The sequence below is a fragment of the Chrysochloris asiatica genome, unplaced genomic scaffold (assembly GCF_000296735.1).
Source record: "Chrysochloris asiatica unplaced genomic scaffold, ChrAsi1.0 scaffold00116, whole genome shotgun sequence".
In the NCBI taxonomy this organism is placed as follows: Eukaryota; Metazoa; Chordata; class Mammalia; order Afrosoricida; family Chrysochloridae; genus Chrysochloris; species Chrysochloris asiatica.
This window is the reverse complement of record NW_006408634.1, coordinates 1-14,220: the sequence shown is the minus strand read 5'-3', so window position 1 is coordinate 14,220 and position 14,220 is coordinate 1. Positions and strand designations below refer to the sequence as shown.

Genomic DNA, 14,220 nt, shown 5'->3' with positions numbered 1-14,220 from the left:
AGTCACGTGATTAAGGTGAACTCTACTTTAAAGTGATCTGCCGCTTAGTCTGTCTTATTCTGAAAGCTCCGCTGAAACCTGCCTCCCATGGGTGGCCCTGCTCATATTTAATATACCGGTGGCATAACTTTCAACACCACATCAACACACGAGGCACCACAGTATGGGAAATGAGTGGTATATGCCCACATGTAGGGTCAACATTTATAATTGTTGACTTATAGAATAGATCTGACGTTGTTTATGTTTTCACTCTAAATAGTCATGTTACTTTGGGAGGAGCAACTCAGGAAAGGAGGGTGGAAGAGATTACACAACTTGAAGAGTACAATCAATGCCGCTGAATTACACATGTGAAATTGTTGATTAGATCATGTTCTGTTGTGTATGTTCTCAACAACATGAACAAAGTAGAGGGTGTTTTTGTTTGTTTCTTTTGTTTTTTGTTTTTTTTTTTTAGAGAAACAAGACCTAAGTTTAACAGACAAGCCAGGACAAAAGTACTGAGACTATTCATGCATTGAGAACAATGAAAACCAGTATCACTGAACCGTTTGGGTAGAAATTATTGAATGGGAACCTGGACTGCTTTGTAAACCTTCAATGAAAATGCAATAAAATATCATTAAAAAAAAAAAAAAGAAAGAAAGCTCTTTCTCAGCACTGCACATTTATAAAGATGATGTATGTGTTTGAACCGACTCCACGGCACATAGCCACCACCGTATGGGTTTAACCTGAAACAGTCATTCCACAGCACAGATGAGCACTTTAAGGGGCAGAGAGCTGGGTAGAGACGGTGGGAATGCTGGCGTAATGGGAAGTAGGTGAGCGCTGTTGTGAAGCTTCATCTTGAAACTGTGAATGGAAAGTCATAGAGAAAAACACTATATATCTGTTTGTTTGTTTTTTACTGTTTTGTCTAATTACTTTTTTTTCTGATTTTTTTAAATTGTGATCGTTTACGTGGGAGAACATCGGTTTTACACTCATCATTTCATTGCAATGATCGCAATCTCCTCTGTGCATCATCATTCAACAGCATTTACTTACATTTTCAGTTTTTGGTTTTTTTGTTTTGCGGGGAATATACACAAAAACACTCAAGAATATATAATAATTTAAACAACCAAAAGGCACATTCTACAAGCCTGCTTCCTGGCTGCCAGCACCCAGTCCCTCTCTTTCCATGAGTCCAGAGTCCTCAGCTGCTCCCTCTCTCTATGTCCTCATCTCTGTCTCCATCTCTGGTGTCGCTGCTTCTCTAGATAAGGTATCACATTCTGCTTGTGCTCTTCACTCTTGATGGTTGTAGGGTCCTCTGTTCCTGGACTATAAGATTAACTACTTCCCCATTTTTGTTACAAAACTTCTACCTTTACAGTTGCGACAGTCACAACTGGTCATGATAACAATTTCTCACTATTGACTCATAAGAATCTCATCCCATCTCTTTTCACCGGACCCATCTTCATATCTGTTTTAAATGAAAACACAAAGTATTTGTTACAGCAAAAGAGTGTTTTGCAAAATATGGGAAGACAGAGTCAAGATGCTCTTGACAAAGGGCCCCTAAGAGGTACAGAATGGCAAAGGCTGAGAAAAGCAAAAGCTCTAAGTAAGGAGGTACAGATGGCATAGTTCTGATTGGTTAGCATTTACAAAGATTCTAGAAAAATACAGGGCTTTGTAAAGATCCAGGCACAAGTTGAAAAAACAATCCTTTTTTGAGTGGGAGCAGGTGCATATTTACTGAAAATCAGCTGACCAGAAAAGTCACAGTCTTAACACCTTAGCTACTGAACAATCTCTCTACATCGGCCATTTCTGAGCACAACTTCATATTGGAACTTTTGCACAAGCAGAATAGATCGATAAGACCATGTTTTCTGTAGAACTGCTTGTTTCTAGGGCAAAGAGCCAATGGACATGCTTACAAAGGTGACAGACTGTGTTGTGTGACAGAAAAGTGTAAGATGGAGTAACTAAGGCCAAGGAGACTTTGGCCAGAAGTTTCAGTTATATCAAGAACCTTCTATTGGGGATGCTTTTTCCTCAGGGCACATGCTTGAGCCTTTATGTAATGATGCAATTTGGCAGTCATGTCATTGCCTTCTATTTTGTGATCTGGTGTTGTTTTCTCTGTTACCACCGAAGGGTGATTTTATAAGGACCTGGTATTGGGAATCGAATCATGTTAATACATGAAGAGTAGGTATATGTGTTGTTGTTAAATATCATCCAATCAGCTCTGACTCCTAGTGACCCTGTATAGGGTTTCTGAGGAGTGGTTGATGGGTTTGAACTCCTGACCTTGAGGTTAGTAGTCCAGAGCTTATCCTACATTGCCACATGTACAAATGTATTACAGTAAAATCTGACAAAGCTGGAACCTGTGTAAAACGGAAACCTCTTAGATAATAAAAAAAATCCTGGTGAGGCATTGTGGGATAATGCTCTGGACTGTAAGGTCAGTTTAAACCAAAAGGTCGATGGTTCAAATCCTCTAGCTGCTCCTCGGAAACCCTACACAGGATTGCTATGAATTGGAACTGACTTGAAGGCACTTAAGAACAACAACAACAACAACAACAACTGTTAAGACTGCAGCCATCCAAAGGTAGAAAATGTGTGAGATCCAGACAAATAACACAATGCTGAAGGCTCCATAAAGATGAAGCACATTTTCTTAACAAATTATACATATTCTTTGACAGTGAGTCAGAGTGAATTCAGTGATTTCTCATATCAGTTATTGGCATCATGTTCTGTTTTTACTTTGCAGCCGTTTCAAAACCCTTCTTAAGAGTTTCGTATGATTCAATTTCTCTGTTCAGAACTAAAATGATGACTCAACTCACTGGGTAAAGATGAGGAATCATTTGGGGAAGTAGAGCCCCCACAAGTCCCACCTCAGCATTTCCTGCTCCCTCCATGGGAGACCCAGTTGGACAAGAGAGCAGTCTCCCAAACGCTTCCACCGTCTCTTTGGACATACTTACAGAAACTTGTAATTGGATTTAGTAATTAATAACTGGGAAAACATGTTCCACACATGTTCTCAGCTCCCCAAGCCTGTACTGTCAATCCATGGGAGGCCAAATGATCATTTCAGTTCCGTGGGGAAAAGAAAACACAGGATCAAATACCTGGACCTCAGCATCTGTCTGTCTCCCTCCCACACTAGCCCTGGATGTCACGACCGGCACATTGGTTTTACTGTCTTGGCAGTGGAAGGGGTCAGGTGAGTAACTTCTATTTCTGTCTGAAAGGCAGAGTCTGTAAGAGTAGGAAGCCTAGCAATGTCTGGGTAAGTGAAAATACTGGAATAAGGAAATCTTCTGGTTTCCAAACAGATTCAGAAGAAATAAAACTTAAGTCCCCATCTGGAGCTAATGAGAACACAGAGATGGGGCCTTGGACCCGACCCCAGTCTCTGATGGCTCTTAGTGTCCTCCTCAAAACCAGGGACGTTTGGCCTTTGATTCTGCAGTGATCATGAAACCTGAGTTCTACAGTGCCTGAAGGCTGTCGTTTTGAATCCATTTGATGTTGAACCTCCAGTAAGGAATCCTCTGGATTGCCAGGATTCATAGAGGTCTGTCTGTCTGTCTGTAACACTTGTACACTTGTCACATGAGCAGGTCGAATCGCCGTGAATTATTGAAAGCTTTTCAGAAATAGTGTACCTGAATGGTTTTTGCTAGAATAAAAATATTTTCTCTAATTCTGATGCATCCTACATTCATGGCAATGGTAAATGTGTCTCTCCTGCAAACGTCCGTGGTCTGTTGATATGAGAATACTATCTTCCCTATTGGTGTTTGTGAAGCGGCATTGAAAGCAAGTTAACTTGGTAATAATGGGTTTCAGACAGCAACTGTCAAGCTCAAATCTATCTTGTGCTAATTTCTGTAGTTGAAAAATCTTCTAATATCAAACAAAAAGCCAGCCATTCCAACTTAGAGCATGTAGCAGATGTCAGGCCTTATAGTTTTTGTTACCCACATGTGTGCTTTGTGTCAGTATCTTCCACAAATCTCACCTCCCTGCTAATACTTAGCTGACGTCTTAACTGTTGAATGTATAGAGTGAAAGTAACAATGATTTACTTCCTACTCTCCATTATTTCATTACCTACTAACTGCAAGGTTGGCGGTTCAAGCTCACCAGCTACTCTTCGGAAACCCTATACAGGGTCTCTACGGGTCAGAACCGACTCGACGGCACTTCACAACACCAACAATGTTGTATATGACACTGTTGAGAAATTCTATGATAGTTGTCATTATATTTTCTTCCTGGCATAAAAGCAAATGTGTCATTCTGTTGCCCTTCTAATCAAGAGCCCTAATCTTAGATTCATTAAACCCAACCTACTTTTGAGGCAGGTTCCAGTAATATTCTACTGCAATCACTGACTCTCTACGTTGGTCAATTCTTTAAAGCTTTATTCATAATTGATACTGGCCAGTGGAATATGTTTTTACACATCAATGGAGACAAATTTACATTGACTGTTTTACAGCCAACATTATAAAACAACTAATGCAAATTTAAATGATAAGATGTCAATGCAAAACGAAATACAGAACTGGAGTAGTGGAAGGCCATGGCGAATATCTTGGTGCAGTGTGATGAATTGCTTTTACGTGACTTTTCTGGCCATGGTCTCATGACACCTACAATGGCTGAGTTGGACTATGTAAATAAGGTGTTTGCAGCCTCCCAGAGGGATTGGATAGTCTGCTAATAATGCAAACAAGGTGCACGAAACCTTTATGGGAGGCCCTAGTACAAATGAAGTTGTAGAAAACACTTGTGGGCCTTGGTCAATTTTACCACCCAACTAGAGAGCCAGTTTACAAAACTGAGGAAACCCACATTACCATCCAAGAATAATGAGGCGCTGATTAGGTTTTTCGGACCTGGGGGGTCCTTGTGCTAGAAGAGAGAGGGAGCTGTAATACTAGAGATGATAAGAAACATCGACAAGTATGGAAGAATCCGGTGGTAGAGAAAATGTAGCAGTAGAACCAGGAGACTTAACACAAGACAGATAGCTACCAGGGGCATGCTAGTCCTCAGAGTTAGAGCTGAGTCCCTTTAGGCAGGTAGCTGGCTGGCTGACTCGGGGGCCCTTGGACACTCTTCAGTAAAAAGAACTAACAGTGCTTTTCAACACTTACCTGAGAAGAGCAAAGACTGAGGCAACTGCCATGGGCTGAGAGGACACTATCCTAAAGGGTAAAGAGGAGGCTGTCCTGAGGGGGCTGAGGGAAGCCCTACCTGGTGCAGAGGAGCTGAGAGAGCTGCCCTGAATTGAAGAAGGAAGACTATGCCTCCATGCTTCCTGATCTCATTCAAAATTGTAGACTTTTACTTGTCTAGTAAACCCTGTAACTGTGAGTTTGCTCTCTGAGTTCTGTGTGGCCATAGGAATGAATCGTCAGACCCAGCAGAGAAATAGAGCAGCGGGAAGGACAGTTATCAGAATTGGTTAAAAAAACAAAAACAACTAAAAATAAAGTTTGTAGAGGAAAACGTAACGTGATACCTCCATCTCCTAGGAACCAGCCTTGGGCTGATGCTGTTGGTGATTTCCACCTCCCCGTCCCTGGTGAAGTTAGAGAAGGTTCACCACCACACCATTTTTCATGTGTGCTCAGTAGGCTTGGTGGGTAAATGTTCTGTCTTGGAAACTCGCTCAGTCAGGTTCAAGCCTCCATTTTCTCCCTGGCCAACTGGTGTTGTTAAGTAGCAACCCTGTATAGAGTTTCCAAGGAGTGGCTGCTTCTCCTACAATGCCACCCAAGGACCAACATTTAACTTTAGACAAATCACTTAATCTCTCTGTGCCGAAGTTCTCTTTTTCTTTATAATGAACATAATCATGCTTGCCTTGTAGATTGGTGAAGAATAAAATAATTACCATGCAATCTTTGTAATGGTTAGGGTCCTGTGTCTACTTGACTAGGCCAGGAATTCCAGAGGTTTAGCAGTTGATATGTGCTTATTGCCATGGTGACAAAACCTAATGCTGGCATAGTTAATGCTGATGAGTGGCTAGGAGCAGCCAGTCATTTAAAGGGAAGCTTCCTTGGGGGTGTGGGCTGCTCCCAATATAATGGACATGTGGGAGGGACTCTCTCTCTGTCTTTTGCTGGGGACCTGGGACTCTGTAATTATAAGCCTTTTTTTTTTTTTTTTTAAATAATATCTACTTGCTATGGTGGTGGACTCTTATTGTGGGTTAATGTGCTGGACTGCAAAGTCATTTGAACCACAAGGTCAGTGGTTCAAGCTCACTATCTGCTCCTTGGAAACTCTATACAGGGAAGCTATGGATAGGAACCAACTCGATGGCACTTGACAACAACTACAATGGTGGTGGTGGTATGCCCTGGAGTTGGTTCCAACCCATAGCTACCCTGTATAGGGTTTCCAAGGCTGTAAATCTTTACAGGAGCAGAAAGCCTCATCTTTCCCCAATGAAACAGCTGGTAGTTTAGAACTGCTGACCTTGAGATTAAGCAGCCCTATGCATAACCACTACTCTATATTATGCATGTATGTGTCCTTGGAAACCCTATACAGGGTCGCAATGGGTCAGAATCGACTTGACGGCACTTAACAACAACAACAACAATGTTTCACTGGTTTTGCTTCTCCAAAACACCTGGCCTAAGACATGTGATACTGAGAGAGTAGGGTTTTAGAGGAACAAAATCAGAAGGATGAGTTTTCTAAATTGGTAATCAAGTCTGACTAATTTTAAAAGCACTGATACGGGGTAGAGCATGTCTGACCTTGGGCTAATGTTGAGTTTAGTCCGCTTTCCCTCTGTGGAGTAAGATGAAGTCAGACATGATCCCTACTTGGCTTAAGCAGTTGGCGCTATGAGCAGGATTCAGTGCAATGACTCCAGACCTATGAAATTTCGAGGTTTTGTGGGCATGGGATAAAATATTTCAGTGGAGGGGAGTCGAAGACACACTTGTTTAATAAGGATAGCTGATCAGGGGCCAGGGCCTACTGGAATCTACCCTGCCAAAGGCCCAAGGTCATAGGCATATGAATGGGGTGAGTCCAAGGGAGAAGAAAAGATTGAACTTGAGTGTTTGAAAAGATCTATGTATTTGACGGCCTTGTGAATACTGGTTTCTTCTGTCTATTATGTAAAATACACATACACGGGTGATAGGAATAATTGTGAATCGTGATTACAGAGAACTTGTAAGACCACCTTTAGCCTAGACTTGACTGAATTTGCTAAAGGGGAGTTAGAATTGGCCCATTACAAATAGGCTTCTTTGTAGAGTCTATGGCATTAGCTGGAATCCTGAGCTCCACCCAGAACCTTGAGTTGGTACATCTGTAATTGAAAAAACTTGCAGATCAACTCAAAACTGGTGAGAGAACTGGAGATTCAAGTAGAGAAACAAAGCAGTTTGGCGTTTTGAGTTTTGAAGGCATCAAGGAAAGGAAAGTCGGCCCATCAGAGAGAACCCCTTCTAGGACTGAAAGTCTTGGTGTTGCACTGTGGGATAATGCATTAGATCACAAGATCGGTTTGAATTGCATGGCTGGTGGTTCAAATTCACCAGTTGCGCCTTGGAAACCCTATGGAGGGTCAACATGAGTTGGCTCCAACTTGATGACGTATAACAACAACAACAACAACAGCAGGACTGAAAGTTAAAGGGAAGCGGCACTCCGTATACTCTCTGGTGACCACCTGGATCTACTTGTGAGTGGAATTGGGGGAAATGCAGCAATGAAGACACAGGCTGAGTTTGGCACCCGCTGACCTTGAGAAAAGAGGAGAGGGAAGGCTGGATGGTTTGAAGTTTAGGGAGTTGTATGAACTCCTGAGCCCACGAGCACTAATCTAGCCCACGGGGCCCAGGGCGGAGAGAGAAGGGGCAGGGAGGTGTATGTGAACTCCCAAACTTGTAGCTGGTACCCATTTGACCTAGCTTGGGAGACTAGAGCTGAGCTGACTAGACCCTGAGCAGGTATTTGATACAGTGGACAAGTTGGACTGGACTTTTGCTTATAGATGCAGTCACTCAAAATGCCACTTGGAATGGAAGATTCTTCATAGCAAAAAACATGCTTGTGTCCTCACTGTACTGGATTGGTAGGGGCAGGCAACGTACACATTGGCTATCAAAAATGTGGGGGCTATAAAGGCATATATATATATATACATGGAGTTCTGGTGTGGCTTACAAACTTTCCATGGATGTGCTTAGTTTTAGAATGAGAGGACAAAGGAGAATCCCCACTGACTTGTATTCCTCTTATCCAGATGGGTCTGGTGAAAGGGGTTAAGGAATGACATTAATAGGATTTTTTATTTTCAACTGTGAGCAGTTATTAGTAGCATTATTTGTGATGGTCAAAACTGTAATTATAGAAGATGTACAACTAGAAGGAGGGAATAGTTCTTTTTCATTTCAGGAATAGACTCTCACAGGACCATCATTAAGGAAGAGCATGAGTGGGCCCCTACCTGGGAAAGTAGCTACAGCAAAGATGGCGGCAGAGGTGGTGGCATGGAGAGAAAGAGCAGCTGCGGGCTCTAGGCCCATGGACTGAGTAAGGCTGCGTGCCTATGGGCAGGAGGCTAGCTTGCAGAATGTGCTCTTTGTACATTTAAATAAACATATGTTTTATGTTTTGTGTGTATGCATCAGTATTTTCGCTCTGTTCATTTGTGACATATGAGATGTCAATGGGGCCAGTGCATTTTTGGTTGTACGTGCTTTAGTTATATCATGTTAGGTGCAGAATAACTTTACAATTTTATTTATTTAGAGATTATGCATGCAGTTTACAGGTTTCAAGTTGACAAAGGTGAACTGTAATGGTTAGAATTCTGGTTCAACTCAACTAGCCCAGCATTTGCAGAGGTTCAGTAGTTGGGATGTGCTTATTCCCATGGTGATGAAACTTAATTCAGGCATAGGTTTCAGCCATATGAGCAGCCAGTCAATCAAAGGAATGCTTCTTTGGGGTTGTGGCCTGCTCCCAGTATAATGGACACACAGGAGGGATAGTCTGGCTGTCTTCTGCTGGGAACCTGAGACTCTATAATTGTAAGCCATTTTCTTAATAATAAACTTCTCTGTATATATACATGGAGTTCTGTTGTGGCACTTCAGGATAATGCAATCGACCATAAGGCTGCCAGTTCAAACCCACCAGTCACTCCTCAGAAACCCTACACAGGGTCGCCATGAGTCGGATCCAACTTGATGGCACTTAACAACCACAATATATATACGTACATATATATTTTTTCACTGGTTTTGTTTCTCTAGAAACCCGGCCTAAGACAGTTTTCATAGTGGTAGTTGTATGTCATGGAGTCGGTTCCGATTCATAACGACCCTGCATAGGGTTTCCAAGGCTGTAAATCTTTACAGGAGCAGAGAGCCTCATCTTTCTCCTGCAGAAAAGCTGGTGGATTCAAACTGCTGAACTTGAGTTTAGCAGCCCGACTCGTAACAACTATGCGATCAGAGCTCCTCACAATAATAGTAATCCCTACATAATAAGTGCTCTTTGAAGACTATACATCCAACTCTTAGAAACTTCTTCATGAAAGAAAACCTTTGAATAAAAGTTTCTAAGTCTACATTAATGGTAGAAAGTCAACACGATTAGTCGACACGCTAGCCACATGCTGCCCTTGTCTCCTCTTCCCTTGCAGGACACTGTGGCTCTGAAGACAAGTATGACTCACAAGAAACTAAGAATGTCTTCCAGGAATTTGACATTTGGAGTGATTTTCTTAGTACAGACTACAGTTGGCATCCTGGGGAATTTCTATCTTCTTTACCATAATGTCTTCCTGTACTTCAGTGGATTCAGCTCAAGGTCCACAGACTTAATTCTCAGACACCTGACTGTAGCCAACTCCATGGTCAGTCTCGCTAAAGGAATCCCCCAAACTATGGCGGCTTTTGGACTGAAAGATTTCCTCAATGATTTTGGGTGCAAATCTCTTTTCTATGTTCACAGAGTGGGCAGGGGTGTGTCCATTGGCAGCACCTGCCTGTTGAGCATCTTCCAGGCCATCACCATCAGCCCCAGTAACTCCAGGTGGACAGAGCTGAAGGTGAAAGCTACCAGATACTTGGGCTTCTCCCTTTTCCTGTGCTGGCTCTTGCACATGCTGGTAAATATTATTTTCCCTATTTATTTGACTAGCAATTGGGACAATAAAACCATCATAAACCAAAAAGACTTTGGATATTGCTCTTCTGTTCGTCATGATAAAACCGCAGACTCTCTGTACGCATTCTTGTTGTCCTTCCCCGACGCTGTGTCTTTGGTGCTCATGCTCTGGGCCAGCGGCACCATTGTTTTCATCCTACACAGACACAAGCAGAGGCTCCGACACATTCACAGGAGCAACGTTTCCCCCAGATCCTCCCCTGAGACCAGAGCCACACACACCATCCTCGTGCTGGTGAGCACCTTTGTATCTTTTTACACTCTCTCCATCATCTTTCAAGTTTTTTTGTCTTCTTTATTTCACCCCAGTTGGTGGGTGGTGCACACAGCAGCATTAACTACTGCAGGTTACCCTACTATCAGCCCATTTGTTCTCATCAACCGTGACCCCAATTTCACCAGGTTCTGCTTTGCTGGGATACGGAAGACAAAATCCCCTCATCTGATCAGAGACACCTAGTTGTATGTTTTTGTACAAATATCCATGTTTTATTCATAACACAGAACCCAAGCACATGGGAAAATCATGTTATACACACATGCATATATTTTAGTATATAAGTATGTATATGCGTATGTTGGTGTGTAAAGAAATCAACCGGATTATGTTTCCACTTCATCAAGCACGAATACTGGAAAGAGCATAATCGGGTGAAAAGAAAAGAAAACATCCACATTCCAATCATAATGAACTGCTGTGGCCCTGGACGCGAGTTATTTGACATTCATGTGTTCCTCTATGTGATCACGTGGTTAAACCTACACAGGATGCATCTTTCATTTTTTTCACTTTCAGGTGTGTGTTTTATCTCTAATGAGCTACTTGAAAACTGCATTCGTTGTATGGTCAAGCAGTATTTGATGTATGCAGGAAACATGAATAAGTATATTTATGTATAATGTTATAATGGATAGATTTGTGATTGGATCTATGAAATGATTTTGTGATCTTCATAATAATATTGTTTTATTTGCTCTTTGTTTATCTTCTTCTGAGTTATTTAAGAATATTTTAATATTTTGCCCTTTTTATTTGGAGGGTGTATATTAATTTTCACTTTAGACTTTAACCGAGAAATCACACCTTACATTTAAAAACTGATCACATCGTTAAGGTATTGAATACCTTTATTCTTCCACTTGGAGCGTGGTGGTTTCATATTACAAGCACTGGACGGTGAGCCACAAAGTTAGCCATTTGAGTCCACCTGCCACTCACGGAGAAAGATAAGACCTTCCTCCTGTGGAGACTTCAAGCCTCAGAAACCCTAAACAGGATCGCTCTGAATTGGAATAGACTCTCCGCACTTAACAATGACCTTCACCTTCATCTTGACAATATAAGGACAATATTTTAACACTAATCTAGTCACCTTTTCTTAACCAAGCAATGTTTTTAGTATTTATTTAAAATATTTAATCATATATATTAATTGCTGAAGACACATTAATAAGTTACTAAAGCTATATTAAATTTGTCTCCCAGACCTCATCCCAATTTCTACTCTAAAGTACAACAACTATGTTACTATCTAATCGCATAGGGTACTTTCAACTGTACTGTATTTTTAAAAAAATGAATTTATTCATTCATTTTAAATTTAATTTTTAAAATTCCATTTACTGCTTAAACTTGGTCATTTTTGAGTATATTTTTCTTTCTTCTTGTTGTTGTTGAAAACATATGAGTGACAAAACATTGGCCTTTCCAACCATGTTCACTTGTACTGTTCACTGACATTAAGTATGTTCATCACATTGTTCAACCAACACCATGATCGTTTCCAATTTATTACATCTTCCTGAACAAAAGCTCCATGTCCCTTAAGTGTAGGGTCTTCATTCCAGCCTTCTTCCTTCCCACCCTGATAAACCAATAACAATCTTTGGTTTCCAAACTCTTATCTCTTCTATATAAACTCAAATAAATGAAATTATATAGAAAGTGTGCTTTGCTGATTGACTTTGTCACTCAGTATAAGAAGCAAGTAACTTCTTAAATTGAGTTTATTTTAATAATGATATTTCTTTAGGTCTACTATCGGTAAAGTTGTATTTCCTGTGGATACTATGGGAAGTAGACCTCAAAGGGGCATCATGAGTGGTTTGAGCTGAATTGCTACGCTAAAGGCTGGTGGTATAAAGTCACCCAAAGGTGCCATGGAAAAGGTGGATGATGATTTGCTTCTGTAAAAATTACAGGTCTGAAATGGTGAAAATTTTGGCAGTAACAAGGTGAGGAAAGTTTACCCAAAGGCAGCATGATTTTAGCAGAGGTCCTTACAGGCTGTGGGTAAGGGTTAGACATGGTACCCATTGCTGTTGGGGCAATTCTGGCTCAAAGCAACACTCTAGGACAGATGAGACTTGCTCCACAGGGTTTCCCAGACTGTAATCTTGGTGGAAGCTGAGTGCTGCATCTTTTCACTGCAGAACAGCAGGTGGGGTGCAGCCACCAAACTCTCAGTTAGCAGCCTAGCTCCTATCCATGGCACTCCAGGGCCCCTTTCAGACGAGGTAGGAAGGTGTTACAGAAAATCAAGGGAATACTTAGACCATGAAGGAACTTACTGGTGTTAAAAGAAGATGCTTTATTGAAAGTGAGGAAAAGAGTAACACCGAAAGGAGACCAAAAGACAAGCATATTGCAAAGTCATTGTTTGCTACACAAGATTGCGATCTTCTCCCAGGTCTGCTTGTCATTGATTTTTATTGGCTCCAGTTTAATTCCAGGGAAGTCCATGTGTTAGTGTCCATCTCCAGGCTGGAATGGAGAGGAAGAATTGAGAGAAACACCCACGATGACAACTTAATTAGTGTGGGAATTGTTAAATGGAACTCTAATATGCTGAGTAAACATAAACATTTTTAAACATAAACATTATTAGCAGTCAAAGGGCTAAACCAACCTTTTTGTCCCATGCGTCCTTTTATAGAGTCCTGATGGAGTGCTGCAGGGTTATGCACTGGACTTCAAGATTGCCTTGAAGCAAATAGTTGGTAGTCCAAACCTACCAGCTGCTCCTGGAAAACCCTTTTGTTGTATGGGTAAGGGCTGTCAGTGGGTTCCGACCCATGGTGATCCTGTATCGGGTATCTGAAGAGCAGCTGCTGAGCTTGCACCACCGACCTAACAGGTCAAATATTAACCTAAAGCACTACCCCAGGACTCTGGAATACCTTACACAGGGTCCCTATGAGTTGGAACTGACTTGACAACACTTAACAACAAGAGTTGTAGTGAGCTTAAAGATCTTGCCCAATTTGTCAGACACACATATATGGGCAATTTGATTATTCTGAGTTTTTTTTCCAAATTCAAAAAGAGAAGGAATCAAAGTGAAGCAAGTGTCATTCATTGCATTCTGGTGGTTTCAGCATTCTAGTTTCCTTGCTGTGTTAACTTGACATCCTTGCTTTGGAGAACACTTTGATCGCTTGGTCTCCTCCAGATGATCGTGTGAAGGAGCTTACAGCTCACAGATGATAGTCTGTATTCTAGAAGCCAATGTAGAACTCGGGTCTTCGTGTTGTGCTATCAGAGAATCACTGTATTGTAACCCAGCAAGTTGATGGTTCAAACCCAACAGCTGTTCATTGGGAACATTAGATAGTGTCTCGATGAATCAGAACTGAGTTGGTGACAACAGTTTAGTTAAAAAGGTGATCCTAAGGGAAAATTTCCTTTTAAAGAGTATCTCAGGACAATTGTCTCAGAGAGCCTTCTCATGTCAGGTAGACCAGTAAGTCCGTCCTACATTATTTCTCCATTCTATAAGGGTCCATCTGTTCTGACCCAGATGAGACAGGTTAGGAGTGGTAGCTGGGCATTCCCTAGTTCTCCTGCTCTCAGGTTAGAGGAGGCAGTGGGGTGTGCAGGCACCTAGTCCTCTAGACAACTTTCTTCCCTGAGTCTTTTGATTTCTTCTTTTCTTTTGTTCCTGATGAATAAAGACCCAAAGATGTGTCTTA

General features: G+C 41.5%; 1 protein-coding gene across 1 annotated transcript; it reads left to right on the top strand.

Moving 5' to 3' along the window:
- Positions 1-9,766: 9,766 nt before the first annotated feature.
- Positions 9,767-10,708, top strand: LOC102832775 (vomeronasal type-1 receptor 2-like). Its single transcript, XM_006868257.1, has one exon. The coding sequence runs from the start codon at positions 9,767-9,769 to the stop codon at positions 10,706-10,708; it is 942 nt and encodes a 313-aa protein (XP_006868319.1).
- The last annotated feature ends 3,512 nt before the right edge of the window (positions 10,709-14,220 follow it).

Excerpts from the sequence above, each read along its gene's own strand:
- LOC102832775 (XM_006868257.1), top strand. The coding sequence starts at position 9,767 with ATGTCTTCCAGGAATTTGACATTTGGAGTGATTTTCTTAGTACAGACT.